Source organism: Ornithodoros turicata, chromosome 8 (assembly GCF_037126465.1).
Source record: "Ornithodoros turicata isolate Travis chromosome 8, ASM3712646v1, whole genome shotgun sequence".
In the NCBI taxonomy this organism is placed as follows: Eukaryota; Metazoa; Arthropoda; class Arachnida; order Ixodida; family Argasidae; genus Ornithodoros; species Ornithodoros turicata.
Window position 1 is genome coordinate 16,492,186 of NC_088208.1, and position 14,705 is coordinate 16,506,890.

At 47.2% G+C, this 14,705-nt stretch overlaps 1 protein-coding gene across 2 annotated transcripts in view; it reads left to right on the forward strand.

The window, feature by feature from the left end:
- The first annotated feature begins 509 nt into the window (after positions 1-509).
- LOC135366540 (uncharacterized) overlaps positions 510-14,705 on the forward strand; it is a 37,162-nt gene continuing 22,966 nt past the window's right edge. For both annotated transcript variants that reach the window (XR_010414205.1, XM_064599271.1), the window contains exons 1-6: positions 510-583; positions 6,034-6,240; positions 6,310-6,499; positions 7,382-7,541; positions 12,100-12,236; positions 12,296-12,425. Coding sequence is in view for 1 of the 2 variants with exons in the window: in XM_064599271.1 (XP_064455341.1) it covers positions 520-583; positions 6,034-6,240; positions 6,310-6,499; positions 7,382-7,541; positions 12,100-12,236; positions 12,296-12,425 (888 nt within the window). In the remaining variant the exon portion in view is untranslated. The remainder of the gene's footprint in view (positions 584-6,033; positions 6,241-6,309; positions 6,500-7,381; positions 7,542-12,099; positions 12,237-12,295; positions 12,426-14,705) is intronic.

Consider the following 14,705-nt stretch of genomic DNA (forward strand, 5'->3'; position numbering starts at 1 on the left):
ACACAAGGAATAGAATATTGAACACAGGCACGCGGGGTTTTCTATTCCGCCCCACGTTATGTCGCATTTATCCCAGGCCTAACCCTGCAAAGGCGTGGTGAAGGGAGGTACTTGGAGGCTTCAGCGCCACGCCCCCCGAAATGTAGTCGACCAGGAGTAAGCGTGGCGCTCGTACTCAGCTGATGGGAATTCGAATCATAACTGTCCGTGGAGCTAGTGCGCCAGTAAAACCCAAATCAAATCCAATCAGATCAAATAACTGGCTGTGGCGATCACGAAGCTTCTGGGTCGCTCCTGGTCCAGCCCTCGGCCTCGTTCTGGCGGTATACGGCTCATAGCCGCGGTGCTAACATGGTTTTGTGCTCCTCGTGATACGAATAGTTCAATAGCCCTTAGATTGGGTGGAAAGTACATGTGACTGCTTTGTTTTCCAGCTGAGGAGTAAGTACGGCTGCATGCTTCCGTCCGGTATTCTTCGTGCTCACAACCTTCATTACTTCCAGGACTTCAAGAAGATGGATGGTGATAGCGCTCGCAGTTGGCTGCCTTCTAGTTCTGGCGCTAGGCGTCGCTGTCGCTACCGGTAAATATACTGCTTCTGCTTAAACATCTGGGGTATTGTAAACTGTCCCGTGAATCATTGGGGAACAACACCGATGCGTAGCTGCAATGACGACTGTGGAGCGCAAGGAGACAAGACCGCGTGATTGAAATTGAGAATCATAAGGGCCGCACTTCGACTCCCATTGGATGAAATTGGATACGAATTGGATACGAAATGCTTTTCGTAATGCTTTTCGCACTGCACCATAGCGGCTTTATATAGCAGTACATCGATTTCGAAACTCTGTGAAATTGATGAATTTTCTGCAGAAATGAAAAAAAACTCGGTACTTTCTTTTTTTTTTTCTTCCAAGAGCTCTCTGACGTACTTCACATTGTGAGGTATAAATTTGCGAAATTCGACTCCTCGCTGTAGCTCGTGTGGCGCCTGCGAAGTCTCCGGGGGCTCTATGCTGTAAGGTGATATGACGTAGCGGCCAAGGACTCTAAAAGCTCTAAAGGGTAAGGGAGGGTGACCTCTCACAGTGTTGTCGTACATTCTGGTCATCTGAATGTTGAATAGGATACGAAGCCCATATGGCGTATATTGTTCATCTTGCGCATCAGGCGGCGACAAGGGTGGCACGCCGCCGACCATTTCGGCCGTCTCACACACCGCCGCCGCCAAAAATATGCCTGTCTCCTTCCTTGCTATTGGGCCAGCACAGTATCGCGTTGTGGAATGTACAAGGTGCCCCGAGATAAAGTTCGGTGTTTGTAATTACGATAAAACATTCATTCCTTCGGCAGTTTAATGGGACTTTCGCATCCGCGGGAACGTACTATGTATGAGACCGATATGGGAATGTTCGTCAGCGCTCCACTTCTTCTTCTTCAGTCACTTCAACACTTCTTCTCTTCCGAAAACAGCTTCGCACTCTCTGTAGCTAAAACCATGATGGCGTAAGCCAGTTACACGAATGGGAGCGCACCGCAGGTGGTTGTCTCCGAGTTCGTCTGCTTGGCGTTCGCATCGCAATATACTAAGTGAGAACTCCTCGGTACTCGCCAACAAGTACGTCTCATTCCTTTCCTTCACCGAACAAGACTACCGTCATAGACGGCATCTCTTTCAACGTCGGAACTGTACAACAACGGATCCTGGATATTTCTGAGAGGGGGGTGCAGTCTTGGGAAGCATGGTAGATACACGATTTCGGCCAATTAAACACTACGTGAAGACAGAAATTAAGGAGGGGGTCAGGACATCCTGACCCCCCCCTCTAGATCTTCCCCTGACTGTGCTGGATTTACTCTGCAAGCATTTTTCGTCTTTTGCAAGAACTTCTACTGACGTTGGACATTGTCGAGTTCAGACTCATGCAATCCCAACGCAGGACACAGTACCCATAGCACAACGACCAAGACGACTGTCAGCGGCTCAGAGGGATCTCATCAAATCCATGATTTTAGGATCTCATTGACGCTGGTTTAGTTCGATCGTCACGCAGCGCCTGAGCATCTCCATTAGTCTTTGTCAGGAAGAAGGATGGCACTACATGTACGTGTGTAGGCTACCGAAAACTTAATGCCGTTACACAAGACTGCGTGTATCCATTCCCCCTAATTGAAGATGCTTTAAAAGCCCTAACTGGCAGCAAGTACTTCTCTGTCATGGACCTCGCATCTGGATTTCACCAAATTCCGATGAAGACAGAAGGCGTTGACAAGTCTCCGTTCACCTTGAGGACTCTACGAATATTTGAGGATGGCCTTCGGTTTGCGGAGAGCACCAATCACCTCTCAACGAGCCGCTAATATAGTTATCGATGACGCGCTCTCGTGTATATGACTGACTATGAGTAAATGACCAGCAGAACCTTCGAGGAACACATGGAGCATCTCGTGACAATTTTCCAACGATTCCAAGATGCGGACCTCCCACGCGGAAATTCAAGCCCACAAAGTGCTTCTTTTTCTGCGCCCAAGTTTCCTACCTGGTACATTTCGTCACCTGACATGGTGTTTCCCCAGACCCTGGAAAGGTCGCAGCGGTTCAGCAGTTTACGACCCCGAAAAAGGTCAAAGAATTGCAATCATTTCTCGGGCGTACTGCATACTTCCGGGAGTTCATTCCGAGCTACAGTGTCCTCGCTGGGCCTCTACGTGAACTTAAGAAGAAGGACGTGCCTTTCACCTGGACGCGGACGCTCACTCTTCAGCATTATTGGAACTCAGATGCTCTCTGCAGCCAAGCGACTCACAATCCGTTCTCGGATGACCCATCCTTCGATATACAAGATCACACCGATGCTTCCACGCTGGGACTAGGTGGTGTGCTTCTGCAAGAGGATAAGAACAAAAGCCTTCGCGTAGTGGTATACTTCAGTAGTGCCCCCAGAGATGCAGAGGTCAATTACGCATCGACAGAGTTGGAAACGCTGGCTGTAAAGTGGTCTGCCAAAGAGCTACTCCCATACCTCATCGGCAGGATTTCCACGTCATCATGGGTCACCATGCCTTGTGATGGCTCCTGAAGTATAAACAAGGCAACCAACGGTTACTACGATGGTCACTTTCACTCAGTCACTTTGACGTCTTATATAAGACTGGGCGCTTGCACTATGCGCCGGATTGTTTGTCCGGGACTCCACCGAAGAACGCAAGATCAAACGTACTGCAAGTTACAGACGCCACTACGTCATCTGAAGCCCTCTCCCAAGAGCAACCGACCGACGACCCCTTTTACACAGGCATTCTCGATCAGCTACATAGATGCACGTCATGGTACACGGAAGCAGCAACAGAGCCATTAAGAAGTTCGTCCTACTCGAAAGCGTCCTCTGCAATGCTCAACAAGGGCTCGGCTCATCAGTGCTTTCTCATGCATGATGGACATGCTATCACCAATGGAGCTAAACGCTTGCTCAATCCTTTGCTTGAGATCTCCGACCGTGTTGATGCCGCGCCCAACTTGGGTTGTTTGCAAACCATTGCAAACCATTTGCAATGCGATTATGCCGATTCACGTGGCCATTGAAATGAAAGTTCGTCTCGTCGTTGAACTCCAAGTGAGTTGGACTGTCCGAAATGCGCCTCACAGTAAAAAAAAAAAAAAAACTACTATTTGACGCACTGCCTAACGCGTACGAAATGAGATAGCATTCCGGCAGCCGAACGATGGTCCCTGCGCTGACACCGTACGTGATATCCGTGAGGTGCAATAGCAAACACGACCATAGGCTAGTATGGGCCTCGCGCAGAAATACGGGTTTCGCCTGCAAACGCGATCACTTCTTGTTGAAGTCACTGTACACTTTGGTGCGAATTTCCGAACATCTTGCCGAGTTTATACTGGCGACACGCTTTGTCGCACGCTTCTTCCTAGAAAGCCATATATATCCCAGCAATATACATGTGATATCCTGATCTGAATGTTTGGATATCCCTGGGAGCATGCTGTAGAACCCAGGAGACCGGCATTTGGGCCCCGTTTGAACGCCACAGGTACGTCCCAGACGAAGACGAACATGAGAGAAGGCTGACCAAACTCCGGAAGAACTACTTCGGTCTCCAGGAAACCGTGTGACACAGGGCAGGTGTCGCACTACGATTCACCGCATTCTTCGGAGCATAAACGAGTAGTGGTTCGTTCTTTGACTTCCCGTTCGCTTGATCATCCCTCAAGCCCCAATTCCAAACAACGGGAGATGGGAATTACGACAAAATGTTTAACAGTCAGGTCGTACCCCCGAAACTTTATTACGTGCCACCACAGGACGAGGACGAAAGAAGAAACTCAAGGGCCTCAGAAACAAGCGTTCGTTAGACTTCCTTACATCAAGTGTGTTTCTGAACAGATAAGACTGATCCTAACGCAAGCTATAGTATGGACTGCCTTCAGACTCCATGTCACGAATAAATCTATGTCATCCTAAGACCAAGACTGAAACTGGTGACGAACTCTGAGTTGTGTATCGTGTTTGGTGCAACGACTGTCAAGAGGTGTATGTGGGTGAAACGGGAAGAAATTTCTTGTATTGGTCTATGCGAGCACGCCCACAAGACATGCCACCATGTGGATTTAGATAATCCTGTTGTTGTAGTACGAGAAAATCGTTGGGGGATCGCCAACAGTTTGAATCTTGGTTTATAAGAAACTGATAACGTTATGAGTAACATCCAGGACCGGTTCGCTAATACCTGAATAGGACTGCATAGCCACGTTGTGCTTCATGCTGGCGAGGGAGCCCGTATAAACTCTGAAACGTCAATGCCTTGTTATGTTTTACCTTGTTGTGTACGCCGTGCTTTTTTATATCGCTTTTATGAACACTTTGGGGGTGAACTACCGACCCTTTCGCAGCGGGTAAGATACGTTCCCGCTGCATCTCCAGTGTGTCAAAATGCGAACATCCCAGGCAACTCAACTAGCCCCACGCTTTCAAGCTGCATTCCTTTCGTGTTTAGTAATATAGGTCGCACACCGCTTACATTCCTCATTTTCGATCACCGCGTGTTCATCTTCCGTAGCAGCATATCCTACACATACGTGCGAATTCTATACATGCGTGAATGCTCAGCAGCACGGCGCCTACGCTATAACTCCGCGGCTGACCGCGGCGTTCGTGTTGCCAGACGAGCTGGAGGACATCACGTGAGACGCGTTGTGACACACTGAGCGACTAGCGGCATTGCCGAGTGGGTAGAGGTGTCCGCTCGTTGGTGATAGCCAAGGTGGTGCGTAAGGTCATGAGGTTGTGTATTCGAATCCTACCCTTGGATGTGTCGTCCCCGGTTGTGATTCCCCCTGTTTTGGAGGCAAAATTTTCAGACACAGCACGGTGCCCCTGAAGTCAGCCCAGGGCGCACACCAACCCCCTGTCCCCAACTCCTTCCTGCTGTACTCTCTGAATTTGTCCACGTTCGTAGAGGTCCCGACAAAATTTTACGGAAAACGCGAGCGGTGAATTTCCTCCTAGGTGCGACACCCCACAGGCGAGCGGAAACTCGTTACTCGTTCAGAGGGGTACGCGAGTGCGCTGGTAGCGACACACCGCGGTAGTTTCGGTATCGCTTTTATGTGCTCGAAACGTGGTTTGAATTGGTGTCGCTGCCTGCGCACTCTTCCACCCCTCTGAACGAGGGAGAAAGCCCGCTCCCGCTTGCCGCTAGGGTGTCGCGCTGAGGGGAAAATGCACCGCTTGCGTGTTCAGTAAACTTTTGTCGGGACCTGTACGTCGCTCCCTTCCATGCTTCCTTCACAATGCCAACACGCAATCATAAAGAAACGCACATAAGGAGCTTTGCAGATCGGACGCGAGCTAAGAAACAAATTAGTGGCGATTTAGCGGTAAATGCGAGAGAAACGCGTTAGCCATTAAACGCCTTTTCCAGTCCATACTTCACTGCCGAGTATCCACTTGCTATCTGTCAAACATGCCTTTGCTGAAGGTGTTGCAGACAATGCGATTTACAATATTACTACAGGCGCTTTGCAGTCTAGTTCAGAGGGTGGAGAGGGCGGTGGAGGAGGGGATGGGGACACTGCCAATGAGGGAAGTTACGACGACTCCTTGTCCTTTGCTACAACGGAGACCACAACGACAACGACGACAACAACGACAACGACGACCACTACGACTACCACCACAACAACCACAACTACGACAACCACCACAACAACCAAGTCTCCCCGTACGCTTCCCTTACTACTACTTTTAGCGATGGTTGGATGCTGTCTCTACAGTCACTTCTAACTTGCAGTTCCGGAGAAACCCATCGCTTGCGTTGTTTATTGGACAGACAAGGCATACTTTCCATCGGATGACGTCTGCGACATCCTGCTATTTACGCAGTCGTCTCCTTTCCCATCTTCAGAATCACTGTTTACACAGTTTCGTACAAATGCCCGGAGTAGTCGAAGGACCAAGCACGGGGTGGACATAAAGGCCTCGTAAGTAGTTGGCGCTTCTGTAATCGTGTGACTTTTCGAAAGCTGTTTACTCGGATGTGTTTGCTCCGTAATGCCTGTACAGGAAACTGTCAACGTTATACGGGAAACGTGCGTCATTAAATACAATGCAAAAAATAATGAGGGCGCATCTTAATACTGGCTGACAAAACACCCTTATGGGTGTAAATCGCTTGTCCTATACTTGACTCCTCTTTTTACACCGTATGGTCTGGAACACCCTTTTTAGAGGGTGTATCTCGTGTAAAACGCCCTTTGAAAGGGTGCTTTTCCTTGAAAATGCCGTCTTTTGCACCCTTTATACACCTTTTTAGGAGGGTGTTTAACGATCTTACACCCTCTTAAAAGGGTGTTTAAAGGGTGCAAAAGAGGGCATTTTCAAAGAAAAGCGCCTTTTCCAGGGGTGATTTACACGGAATACACCCTCTAAAAAGGGTGTTCCAGACCATGTGCGGTGTAAAAAGAGGTGTCAGTTATAGGACAAGCCATTTACACCCATAAGGGTGTTTTCCAGTTTACAGTGTGTCGTCACGTCACAGACTGTCAGTCGGCCTCTCTCCTGGCCGCGAGATTGGCCTCTTGCGTACTATGATTGCGCACTGCACACGTACCCATTGTGTGAATATGTATCCCACGGCTTGTAACACTACAAGCTCAACCCCTGATTCTATTACTACTTTTTCGAGGCCTTCCAGGGGCCGCTCAGTGGCGTAGCACTGAATAATGAAATGAGAATGCACCCTACTCCAGGTTATTTGTATCTGATACAGAAATATTCCGACTCAGAAGAGTACTGAATAGGAAATTTCTCAATGGTAAAATACGCAGAGAAGTTCTCTAGCAGAATCTCCATTTGGTTTTCAGCGATGCGGCTAAGGTTTACCAACAGTTGTCATATTCCACCGGTACGGAAGCGATGCGGACGTACTGGATGGATAAGATAACAGTCTTCTCCACCTTTGACCTGGATCTAAGAACCTCCACAACTGATGCACAAATTAGCAACATCATCAGTCTGCTCAAGGTACGTTCGTATACGACGAAACAAACTGCAGCTTTCCACTCTTATTGAAAACCGCCTTGAGGAGTTACTGTACTGGGCACGCTCATTCAGACGACAAAGGCCTTGCAAATATAATATATATGAGATAACTCATCCTTAGGGACAGAAGGAATGCGAGGAAGCCTGCAGTGACGTCTGACCTTGAGGTCATTTGGGGGCAGGTGAATAGCAGGGGGCCCTGTCTGTGTTGTTTTGTGGGAGACCGAAAATTACTGATAAAGAGTACGGGTATATACTGTAGGTCCGACTGACTACCTCTATTACACCTTCAAGAGTATTATATCTAATAGCACGATTTTGTGTATTTATTTCTCTGTACCCCAAGGGACGTTTCATGTGGGAGTGGGATGAAAGAAGCAAATACGTAGGGGGTAAACTACGTGAGATAGGTGATTTTAGTAGGCATGAATGTGTTGTCGTAGATGTCGTCGTAGGTTTCAAGGGAGGCCGAAAGACAGCTATAGAACAGAAAATGATTTAGAAAGTAGATTAGTATTGCAGATAAAATGCTTAACTTTGTTCGGGTGGTCGAGCCGTGGAGAAAAATGGTATCAGGACGAGATATGGGGGTCTGATCTGAGGGTATGAAATCGAACAGTCGAGGAAAAAGGGACAAGCGTGCGATATGAGGTCGATGCTCTAGTTGTGTTGTGTCATGTTCACGTTTTAATGATAACGCACAACAACTTTATTTGGAGATGATGAATGGGGAGCTTCATCGCCAGGGGCGATACTCTACCCCAATGCATTTTAAAGGGGTAATAAACAGGTATGCAAGGTGCACTTTTTTGTAATGCAGTGTGTTTCGTTTCCTACAGTGACGTTTAGCAAAAATTTTTGTCGCAAAAAAGTAAGTAATGGCTCCAAACCAACCGAATATTCACTGCACTCTTTCGCGCTCATGCCCCGCCCTGCGATGCCCTGGCGACAATAGCCACACGTCATTTTGACGTCGCACACCATCAACCATTCAAAATGCGGGGCGCCTATACACTGATTTTGTTTTAATATCGGGTAGTGAGGTCAATTCTAAACATATTTACACTTGTCAAACCCAAGGTAGCCAGATCAAAAGGTACCAAAAGCCCACAATATTCCATTTCATGCGCGCACTATGTTTTCAGCGCTGTATTGCTCCGCGAGGTCACAGCGGTGTTCTCACAACCGGTTCTCCCCGCACGCTGCTGTTTGTGTCAACGAGGCCCGTCATTGGCTAGGAGTCCGAAATCTCCCCCATCTGAAGTGACTGGAATGCAGCTCTGCTACACGTGCGAGACGTGTGACGTAGGTGCTCTCCGAGTAGGAAGGAGAGGCTCACGCGGATTATGCTCTTTGAATGGCATTGTTTCGTGGTAAAGGCGCTCGCTAGAAGTAAATGAATTTCATAATTGGATAGCGTGAGCCACGTTCTTTCATAGAGCATAATAACTGGAGAATATTCCTGGAGCTGTTTAGTGCCCCGTTAATGATGTGACTGATATAGAGAAGGCAAAGTCGTTATGGAACCGAATGGATCTGTTATGGATGGATTCGAGGGAACAAGAGAGGGATGTTTTTGGGAAACGTATGTCAGTCGCTTGAGATGAGGAGGAGCTGTTTTGAGTTCACGCGTAATGAAGCCAAGTGTACGATTAGCATTGGCTGAGATGTGCTCTATGTGAGTATTTAACCCTCTTAATAACATACCCTGCGGTCCATTTTTTTTCGTCGAACACAACGTGGAATACTCACATAGAGCCCATCTCAGCTAATGCTAATCGTTAAGCATGTTAAGAGGGTTGAATACTCAAATACTGGGTCACGAGGGGCACGGCAGCGGCAGAATGAAACGACGTAGCATTTGAGCAACTTTAGTGGCATCACAGTACAGATGCAAATATTTATACATATTACTCGAAAGTATTAGTCATAGTATTATAATACAACGTATGACTATTACAAACCACCCCTGATATAGCATTAAATAGCATTTGCAATACAGCAAGTGTTCTTCATATTTATTTTTCTGCAAGTAAAAAAAAAAAAACGGCTGAAATCGCTATGCAGATTGTATGCGATATATACGAGATGCGATAGCATTTAAGAGGTCATCGCGGGCACTCTCTGACGATGGACGATGGACATGAAGACTGGAGTAGCTAGCTGACGTACATGACCGCCACTAGCTTGTAGCTGGTAGTTTACCGTCACTGACTAGTCGAGGCTTTGCCTCATCAAGTTGTTCTGGGGCTTTTTAATGTCCGTATTGAAGTCTCCCATCATAATCATGGGCATGTTGTATTCTTTCAAGTTTTCTACGAAGGTTTTGCTTGCAAAGTATTTAAGGGTTTGGCTAGAAGGAACTTCGTGAACTTGCCTTTAGGTGATCCCGGCGTGTACTGTATACCAGCATGATGAGGTTGGGGTGCCACCCATGTATACACTGTGTACACCCTTTATCATAACCTTTAGCGGCGTGTAACCTGTACAGAGAGGTTAAAAAGGACCTGACTTTTGCATTCAACTCAAATCCAATCGTCGTAACGAATTCCGCGTTTGCATTTCTTTCGTTTGTTTTTTCTTGTTTGTTTGCGAAATTGCTTTATAAAAGGTATTGGCCAAAAGCTCCCCACGGAATATATCCCGCGATATGGTCATCAGCGAGTTTAACATTCTGTACAATGAATGTTATTTATCATATCGTTTATATAAACAACAAACAGCAAAGGTCGCAAGACAGACCGTAGTACAGACAGGTAGCAGACATACAGACAATTCCTGTGGTAAGCCCCAGATGTCGTACTCAGTCTCAGGATGACTCAGGTTCGTTATATTTAGGACCCCCGGATGAATTTTTTTCCAGATTTTTCAAAACAAAAAACAACGAGTATGCAGTACCATGTAAGCTGCCATCATTGAATGGGAAAGGGAAATCCCCGTTGGAATCACCAACACTATTCCTTAGGTACGCTCAAACCATGCACCATGTGCCATGCACCTTCCGCCGTATACCATGCACTAATACCCATTATCTTGAAACAGTGCCCTTGTTTAGTTGTGCTTCATCCCTTAGTAGAAGGATGACCTAGTCGTGACATCTGTTATCGCCAAGGGAATGTTCCGAATTCCCAAACAAACCCAATAGCCGATCACTGACTCCTTAGCCTTCTATGTCGACTTTGTACTGTTTAAACTCATCTGGCTACACCCCTCCAATAGCGACTTAGATCCACCTTTGTGTTTCCATTTCTGAGGCCCCTTAAAACACGGCCGAGCCAGCAAGACCTACGTGTGGAATTGAATTGATACCCGCATTCGGGCATTTATTTTCGGGGCGCGTAATATAGCTGCCGAAAGTATCCGATTTTTACTGAACCATTTAAATGCCGATAAACACCCCTCGAATCAGCTTGAAAGAAAATGCCGAAAACCTCAAACCGTATACAGTACAGTTAGTTAGTACAGTAGTACAGTACAGTACAGTAGAGTGTAGTTAGTATATTCCACAAACTCTGTTCGATCACACGGGTAGTCCCGGAGCTATTAGGTGGCAGTTTTTTTATAGCGTACGTACACGGTCAAATGCATTGGAGAGATGCAAAAGCAAAATGTCAATTTATATGTTATTATCTAAAGCTAATGCCAACTCGTGGATGAAATCAGATAGGGCCGTGACAGTGGAGTAATCCCTACGAAATCGATGCTGCGAGGGAGTCAGTAATCCGTTCGCTTCCAGGAATGATAAATCATGATGTTACCTGTTTGGAAAAGATGTGCTCTAACAATTCGCAACAGCTGGTGAGAAGAGATAATTCGAAACCAAAGACGGCTCTCCTGCCATATATGTATCGATTCTATGTATGTGGCAAGGAAAATGAGTTAAAGTACGCCCTTTTTTTTTTAAGAGTGTAAACTCACTGGGTTCGCTCATAAATGCTATCGCATTTAATGGCGTTCGCGATGTAGCAAAAGCCGTTCTCATCCAAAACCCATTCGTTGTTTCTCATATCATTTACAGATTTTCTGCTTGTGATGTGCATATACGCCAAATAGCATTCGCCATGTAGCAAATGCCTTAATCAGTTGGGCTCTCATTATTTCATTCCCAACATGACCACCACCATCCATTGGGGCAGCCTGTCGCTCCTGGTGATGAAACTCCCCATTCACCATCTCAAAATAAAGAAACTGTTTTATTCCAAACCAGGTTGTTACCTTTGATATTATCGGCGTGTCAACGTCGGCGACCAGGTTTGGTATCGCCTACAGATCTGCTTCTGGTAATATATGCATATACACCAAGCTAAAGTGCATTTGCCATGTAGCAAATGTCGGTCCCAAACCAAACACCACTGGAGGACAGCCACATAGCTCGTCACTGCTCTTAGAACGCCCCTCGTACATTCGCTGCAATACAGAAGACGCCAACATGAGCAGTGACATGCTTTTCAGTCCCATTCGACAGCTGGAATGTCACCGTCCTTGCCTCAACGTCTGGAAAAAGTTGTATACGTAAACGAGTGTTATCGTTGCTTTTCAGAGAATCTCTGCGCTCCAGCAACAATTCAGAGGATACAGAGCTTACTTCGGGTACATTTTGTTCGGCGCCGCGCCCCTGTTCGAGAAGAGATATGGTGACATGGACACGTTGAAGACGAAGTTCCAGCGAGTTATAAAGTAAGGACCAGTTCACGGTAATTTCCATTTGAACTTAACCCCACTTGTTTACTACCCAGCGAGGCCAAACCTGATTTGGTGCTTTACCGAACGGCCCTGCTACAGGACTTAAATAACGACCCTGGTTGCCATGAAACTGGCCATACTGCGTGGGAAGACTCTCCTCTGCCACATATTCAGGCGTCATTCGTAAGTGTTTCTGTCACTAAGAATAGCTGACAAGGGTGTGCGGTAATAGGAATACTTACTGTATTTATGTATTACAGTACTCATTCAATGAAATTATTTGTATCAGTATTATAATACACAACATCTATGTATAGCGTGTATTATATCGTATGCTCTGGGAGGTGTAATACCTTCCCAGAGATGTCCAGGGTTCAACGTACAGAGCGTCACCCATGCACATTATGTGTAATTGCCATATCCTACAAACCTTTAGATAATGATAAGGCCCTGCACTGCTTTCTGTACTGCTCCCCGCCGCAAAATTACCTGGACCACATGTTAGCGGGGGCCCTCCGCATTCCTTCTAGTTCAGGGTTCCTAAGGACGAGTCGTTCATTTTAAGGCCCAACCGCATGAGGCGTTTTTCGAGCGGCCGAGTTTTTCTCAGCGGCTAGCGACGCTGTCAAGAAACGTACCGCATGCAGCGTTTCACAGCGGCAGGTGTACGGTGTCCCATGCGAGCTTTCCCGTACGCTCTCAAGGAAAGGAGCTCTACATGACTTGATAAGCTCCCTCGTTACAAGTAAAAAGGTCTCGAACACTGGTGCTTTTGAGCGATATTGCGCCCGCATGGAGCCATTTGTTATGAATGGCGGTCCTGCTATTCACCAAGCATCAGAAATACTCGAAGCAAATCTGTTGCACACTTGTCTTTGTGTTTTTTGCATGTTGGACCTTACACAAAATTACGTTTTAGAGCGCAGCTCTTAGGCGCACGTTCCTGCGTTGAGCAGCGTCGGCGTCGTTACCGGCAGAGCGAACGAGGAGCGAAGCGAACGATGAAGGTACGAGAGGGCGTGAGGAGGAAAGCAGGGGGGACGCGTACGGCGAGAGTGAAGGGCGCGCGAGGAGGAAAGCGAAGGAGGAGGGCACGCTTGGGAAGCCAGAGCGTGTATGGTTACAGTACGGTGAGGTTGACTCTCAAGTTACCCTGCAACCGTGGAACCTGGAATGACTGGAAACGTGGCGGGCGTGAAATCGCACGTATGAAAAACACGTGTACTCCTATGCCAACAGTCATCTGCAAAAGTTGGTGTACGTGGCACTGAGTCGCGCTATAAACATAACCGGGCTGTACCTCACCAACGTGGACAACGACATCCCAACGGCTTCACGAACTGAGATAGGAGTGCCACCTAAAGAAAGTACTACATGCGGAAAATAAAACAGTGGTATATAACTTCCACAGCTGCGCTCAAAAATTTCGCATTACCGAGTACCGTCGTAATCCGTTGAACGCCATCCACCCTAGTGTCGTGTATTAAGCTCGAAACGCATGGGACGTTTTCCCAGCGTCAAAAACGTTGCACGCACGCCATGGCCTAGCACACGCGGCGAAGAAACGTCCGCGAGGCGACCACCCCAAACACGTGGGACGCGTAAGGAGCGAGTAACGCGCGCTACTGTTGCTGTATTCGTTGGCGTGGGGACTTGAGCGGGCTTGGAAGCAAGGTGGCCTTTTCTACGACACTTGAAGCAGGTAGCATCCTTCAAGTCTTGACCTGGGCGAAAGGCAGGGACTTAATTTTTCTGAAATACTCTTCAATTGTTTTCTGAAATTGTCTTGTAGCGTTCCTCCTGCTGAGCAGGTGTCTGATCAGAGATTCGTGGTCGGAAAGTGGAATGCTGTTGTTTAGACGAAGCTGCGACCCGGTGAGAGTAGGGTGGCTTGTTAGGTGGCATATCACATAATGGTGATTGTTCTTGTTCAAAGGGAATGTTTCGTGACCCCCTGCCCCTCAATTCGATCGCCCTTTGTTGAAAATTTGCCTTTGTTGTTGGAGTACTGCGAATATACCCGACAAAGCACGTCACGGTTATTAAACAACCGAATTAAGTTGATAAAGTAAGTCTGCGATGGGGTGCAGAAATTGTCAGTTCTTGCGCACGCTAGCGCAATGGCGTGAGCAGACGACTTTCAGAAATGAATGGGGACCGTGGGAACTCTCGTGCATTTGCTTTCATTGCTCAAGCGAAAGACGCATATTCTAAGAAGTGACCTGCTTGCTGGTTTAGAACAACTGTGTCAATCCACAGGGGCGAATTAAAAGTCGCAAGCCAACCCCACCCACAAATCTGAGGTCTTCCGTCTTTGATGGTCGCTGTGGCATTACAGCTCCGACCAAATTTTCGCGCGTCTATTACACTGCCCGTTGCACACTGATCATGTTTCAAAAAGAAGTGTCGCTGACGAGATACACAGAGAAGGAGTGCGTGTTTCTTTAAAAAAACAGCATTAAA